This window comes from Onychostoma macrolepis, chromosome 25 (genome assembly GCF_012432095.1).
Source record: "Onychostoma macrolepis isolate SWU-2019 chromosome 25, ASM1243209v1, whole genome shotgun sequence".
Lineage (NCBI taxonomy): Eukaryota > Metazoa > Chordata > Actinopteri > Cypriniformes > Cyprinidae > Onychostoma > Onychostoma macrolepis.
Window position 1 is genome coordinate 5,032,038 of NC_081179.1, and position 6,312 is coordinate 5,038,349.

General features: G+C 34.4%; 1 protein-coding gene across 14 annotated transcripts in view; it reads left to right on the forward strand.

Annotated features, from left to right (window-relative positions):
- LOC131534834 (von Willebrand factor A domain-containing protein 5A-like) overlaps positions 1-6,305 on the forward strand; it is a 36,257-nt gene extending 29,952 nt beyond the window's left edge. For 6 of the 14 annotated variants that reach the window (XM_058767893.1, XM_058767890.1, XM_058767895.1 and 3 more), the window contains 3 exons: positions 5,347-5,397; positions 5,578-5,622; positions 6,129-6,305. In XM_058767893.1, the coding sequence (XP_058623876.1) occupies positions 5,347-5,397; positions 5,578-5,622; positions 6,129-6,289 (257 nt within the window). In that variant the 3' untranslated portion in view covers positions 6,290-6,305. Of the gene's footprint in view, positions 1-5,343; positions 5,398-5,575; positions 5,623-6,035 lie in introns of all 14 variants that reach the window. The other 8 variants (XM_058767886.1, XM_058767888.1, XM_058767897.1 and 5 more) reach the window with 6 other exon arrangements.
- Positions 6,306-6,312: the final 7 nt, after the last annotated feature.

Sequence of the window (6,312 nt, forward strand, 5' to 3'; positions counted from 1 at the left end):
CCGAATGAGACAGACAGTGCGTTCCTTACACGGATTTCCAAAACATTACTTGAGCAGACTGACTGCCCATTAGTTGTGGGTGGGGATTTTAATGCTGTCATAAATCCTGCTTTAGATAAATCTCAATTTGATACAACAGCCAATCCATCTTCTAAATTACTGAATAAATTTATCACGGAGCTCAACTTAATCGATCTTTGGAGAATTCAGAATACTAAAGCTAAGGACTTTTTTTTCTAATAGACATAAGACTTTCTCTAGGATAGACTACATATTTCTCAGCCCATCTTTAATTTCGTCGAATTCGTCCATCTCTATATTACCAATTTTATTATCTGATCATTCTGCTGTGTTGTGCAGTGTTCCTCTTTCCGATGTTAAAGCCAAAGCCCCTAGATGGCGCTTTAACATATCATTATTAAGTAATCAGACTTTCATTACTTCATTAAAAGAATATATTAAGGAATTTCTTGAAATCAATATGCCCTCTGATGTGGATCCTCAAATAATGTGGGAATCGACTAAATGTGCCATACGAGGATTCTGTATATCTTTTCTTCTACTCTTGCCAAAGCGAAAACTTACCAATTTACACAATTAGAAAATAAAATACAATCATTGCAAAACCTACAAAAACAACATTTTACTGAGCAACAGGCTACACAGTTGTCCTCTTTAAAAGAAGAATATGATTTACTTTCACACTCAAAGGCGGAATTTATTTTACATAGGACTAGGCAAAATATTATTTTGAATCAGAGAGACCTAGTCATTTATTGGCCCTTAGGTTGAAAGAATGCGAGTCTAAGGCATATATTAGCGCAATAAAATCATCGGATGATCATGTCACCATGAATCCTGCGGCAATTAATGACATATTTAAAGGTTTTACATGAATCTGTATAAAGCGAAACAGATTTTGATGAACCAATTTGTAAGCAGTATTTAGATAAATTGGAACTGCCTCGGATCTCACAGATGGATAAAGAATCTTTGGAGGCCCCATTAAGTTTGGAGGAGCTTCACGTCTCTCTAAAAAGCCTTCAAAAGGGCAAATCGCCAGGTCTAGATGGTCTCCCGAATTATATTTAGAAATTTGGGATTTGGTAGGGACACTTATGCTTAATTCATTTAATTTTGCGATTGAACATGGGGTTTTCATAGAGATCAAAAACATCACTGATTTCATTACTTCTTAAAAAAGGGAAAGACCCATTAGATTGTTCCAGCTACAGACCGATTTCGCTTATCCCATGTGATCTTAAAATCTATGCTAAAGTTTTTGCTTTTCGTATGGAGAAGGTAATTCATAGTCTGATCAAGGAGGACCAAACTGGTTTCATCAAGGCGTAATGCATCTGACAATATCGTCGACTCCTTCATATTCTGGACTTTGCAGACTCTCACCCGACCCCTTGTGCGGTCTTTTCACTTGATGCAGAAAAAGCCTTTGACAGGCTAGAGTGGAATTATATGTGGGCAGTTCTGCAATGTTTCGCTTCGCGAACACTTCATTTCTATGATTAAGACATTATACCACTCACCTGCAGCATCAGTCATAACTGGTAATATTATTTCTCCCCCGTTCCCTTTGCAGCGGGGAACAAGGCAGGGATGTCCGCTTTCACCCTTATTGTTTTGTCTATCTCTTGAACCCTTAGCACAAGCCATCAGGAAATCTGAAGTATCGATTAAGATTCATGATCATAATCATAGTATTTCGTTATACGCTGATGATATTATTCTATATTTAGACCACTTTGATGTTTCAGTCTCTAGTGTAATTAAGGAATTTGATAATTTTAGTAGCTTATCAGGATATAAAATAAATTGGAGCAAATCTGCTTTAATGCCAATTAACAATGTTAAAGTCAATTCTTCTATTCCCTCATTTATCCCTATTAAGGAATCTTTCATCTATTTGGGCATTACCATATATAAAAACATTCATAAGATTGCCAGAGACAATTTTAATAATATCTTAGTTAAAGTCAAAATGACATTCAAAGATGGAAGAATCTTAAAGTCTCTCTTCAAGGAAGAATTTCCACTGTTAAGATGAATTTGTTACCTCGATTTAATTTTTTTCTCTATGCTACCACTTTCTCCCCTCCAGGTTATTTTAAGGAGATTAACTCCATAATTTCTAAATTTATCTGGAATGATAAATGCCCCAGAATTAAACTTACCACATTACAACATCCTAATAGCGCAGGAGGACTGGCTGTACCAAATTTTGAACTGTATTATTGGTCGTTCCAGCTTAAGGCTCTTCATAATTGGGTTGATCCTCAATCTACAGTTTCTTGGAGAGTGATTGAAGCTGACAAGGTTAAACCAAATAGACTCCAAGATATGTTATTTACTGGCACAGGAAAAAAGGGATAAGTATAAATTTGGTCCGGTTGTGGCCAACTCTATTAAAATCTGGAAAACGGTGGAACGTCGGATAGGAGGAACCTTCAAATTTTGTAATAGTACACCTTTATGGCACAATTTTAATTTTGTATGCGGAAATCGTCCATTTGTCCAACCCTCTTGGTCCTCTTTGGGTGTAAACACATGCGGTGATATATATGATAACCAGGGCCTATGTTCATTTCAGACATTAAGAACCAAATTTTGTCTACCAGCATCCGCATATTTTGTCTTTCTTCAGTTACGTTCTGCTCTCAAAGCGTATGGAGTTCCTTGGGCATCTCCCATCTCCTCTCATCCTATGCAAGATTGGATTGCACCATCTGTTGGTCGGCCGTCTGTTTCTTTAATATATAATAAGATTATTGATTGTATTACAAAACCTCTTTCTATTAAAACTATTTGGAATAGGGAATTATCTGACCTTAATTTGTCTGTCGACTGGGAGGAAGTGTGGTCTAATCTCAGTTTAACATCTAAAAATCTGGCTCATCGTCTTATTCACTTCAAAGTCATTCATAGAGCATACATAACTCCTTACAAAAGATTTAAAATGAAACTACAACCGAATCTCAACTGCCATATATGTAATACTACATCATCAGGTACTTTTCTGCATATGTTTTGGGAATGTCCTGTCGTCATCAGTCTATGGACACATGTAAACCTGGTTTTATCATCCTTATTGCAAATGGATTGGTCTGTTAATCCAAGTTTGTGTCTTCTTAATGATGATTCTGATCTCTGTATAACCTCAATGCAAAAGAGAATGATGTTTGCTGGTTTTACAGCTGCGAAGAAGACAATAATACAAAACTGGTTTACACCGCACATGTGTGGAAAAACATATTGGATCCGTAGTCTCCTGCACATAGTGGCTTGTGAATGTACAACAGCACGAATCAATGGGGCCAAGCCTTCTACCATCGATGCTTGGCAGTGCTTTCTTTTTGATATACGTGACTGTATAAAGGAGTGACTTTTGTGTTTTTCTTGCCTTTCCCTCTTTCCCTCCCTGTGATTGGACTTTGAGATATTGAGTATGTGTCTGTTGTTGTTTTTTATTTTTATTTATTTATTTATTTATTTATTTTTATTTTGGATGTTATGTATAAAAAAATAAATAAAAATGTTGATAACAAAAAAAAAAAAAAAAAACAGCACAGAAACAGTATTCAGTTGAAGAAAAGATGAAAGTTATTCTCAGTACAATCATCGCCATTTAAATCATAAAGTTTGAAAAATAGATTTAAAATCATGTGTAAGGCCACTGAGAAAGCATTCTGTTGTTGCACATAAAATATTAACCCATGAGAATCCAGAACAATTTGTCCTTATAGGAAAATTATGGGGCATATAAAACAGACCAAATGGACCACTTCTAACATGTTTCTGCAGTTGTTTTTGAAATACAACCCCTCCTTGTGAAAGATCTGTAATGTTACATATATATGATACTGGGCGTTTATGATACATTTTTCATGTTATATGTTACATTGGGCGTTTATTTCTCAATTGAAAAAAAAATACATTTTATAATTTTTCCCCCCTAAATTACAGTTTTTTTCCTGTTTATTTGCTTTTCCACAACATATATCAAAATGATTACTTCACTGGGAAGATAAAACAAAAACCTTTTTCAGAAGTGATATAGTTTTTGCATTTTATTTGCTTTGCCACAACATATTTCAAAACCACATATCAAAATTCTACCTTTTCACATATATGGTTAAACCAGAAATTTTTTTTTTTTTTTTTTTTTTTTCACAACTTGAAAATGTGCAGACTGAATAAAAAAGTACCTCACACTGGAGGTCAACATGTTAAACATGGACATAGATTTGTTAAAATATGCTTTGAAATGAGCAGCAGAAAATATATTACACTAAAATAATTGAATCAGCTAAATTAATTGAGCAGCTCATTACCATTTTTACCATTTTTCTTAATGTGACAAATATGTCACATAAAAATTCCACCTATTTTTATAAGGTTAATAGCCCGATGTCACCACAATATCTTTGTAAATTGTTTTATATCAATTTGATCAAGAAATGTATTAAAATCAGGTTAAGAGTAATCTAGGATATGTTAAAGATTAGAATTGTTGCATGGGTTGAAACATGCCTTTTGTAACAAAAACAAGCGTTTTTAAAAATTGCTGACACTGTAACATGTGCTAACCAGACAGGACACCATTCTGGAAATGTTGCTATGGCAACAAAAAAATGCACAAATTGTCACATGACTGAACCTGGGTGTTCATTATATGTCACTTAGGGACTTCCTGAGTTGAAAGTGAGGGATGATGCTTTAAAAAGACCTTTCAGATAATCACAGTGTTTGTGACACCCGCCTCACCGTGGGTTCTTATGGGTTAATGTTTAGAACAGTGTAAATACAAACACCATTAGAAACTCATAGTTATGGGTTAAAATGAGAGCCCAATTCTCTCCAAAACGGTGCCAGTTTTATCGTTTTGCAATAAATAAGAATAACTAAACTTGATCTTTTGTGTTACAATTTTAACATAAATGCACATTGTTCTAGAAGGATGCCATACCTTTTACACATTTACTCGAGTTATGTTGATAAAACTATTTGTAAGGAAAAATGCATTAAATAGCAAAGTATTTCTGGGGAAACTTTTTCAAAAGAAAATACAAACGCACGTCTCTTTGAGCTTCTCTTTTTTTCCGCCCCTGTGTTATCGCCATATTAATAGTTTAATATTTAATAGATTCATAGAAATGTTAATACAAGGTGTGGGTTATTTACTTTTTCTTTGCAGTTTGAAAATATACTGTCTCTTGTTTTTTTGTTTGTGAGATTGAGTAATTAACATTGCATTCATTTGTAACAGAGCCATCAAAAAATTGCAGATCCTTAATAATTGGCCGTTGACTTTAGTTTTCTTTCCTTTAAAAGAATCTGATTGCTGGGATACTGAAGATGTTTATGGATTACCAGAAGAGGAGGGTATTTGTAAATCTAAACTCATGAAAATTGTAAAAACAAATAGTACACGTTTAAAAAAAAAAAAAAAAGAGTAATTTAAATGTTTAGTTTGCTTAAATTTTTTATAAAATGTTACTTAATTATTTAAAACTGCTGATGCTATAATATTGAGTTAACTGAGAAGCCACAAATGTTTTGCAGATTTCAGTAATTTTGATGGCATGTGTTATGGTTCCTCACGGATGGGTAAGTGAGACTACACAATGTAACACACACACACACACACACACACACACACACACTAATTGGTATCATTGGATTGGTAACAAAAAACACTAAGAAGAATGAGTCTGGGCACTAAAGAATAGGACCTGCCACCCACAGTTGATTTTGATATTCTAGGTATTATCAACTGGCTGGAAGTTTGAGACTTCAGTATACGTGAAGGGCTATAATGCATAAAGTAAAACAATATGAGAATCATCACAACTGACAGCTACATTGTCTATCCATTTTGTTTTTCTTTTCTGTTCTACAAGTAAGAAAAATGCTGTCATATTTTAGAGCTTTTCTTGTTGGCTTATTTTTTATTTGCAATTGTTTACTTATGGTATTTCTTAAAATCTGTTTTTTTAGTTTTTTTTAGTTTTGTTTTGTAGACATTTATGATGATGTTGATTCACTGGCTGAGGGTAAATAAGCCTATGCAACAAGACACACACACCAAAGTCCTATCCACATACTGTCATCAGCAGATTCTTCAAGTTCAGTAGGTCGCGAGGTGGAGAGGCTGTGGATCGAACTTGTTCGTCTAGCACAGTGTTTCTCAACCCTGGTCCTGGGCACCCCCCAACACTGCACATTTTGTATGTCTCCCTTATCTGACCTGGAGTTCCTTCTAATGAGCTCATGAGTTAAATCAAGTGTGTTCGATTA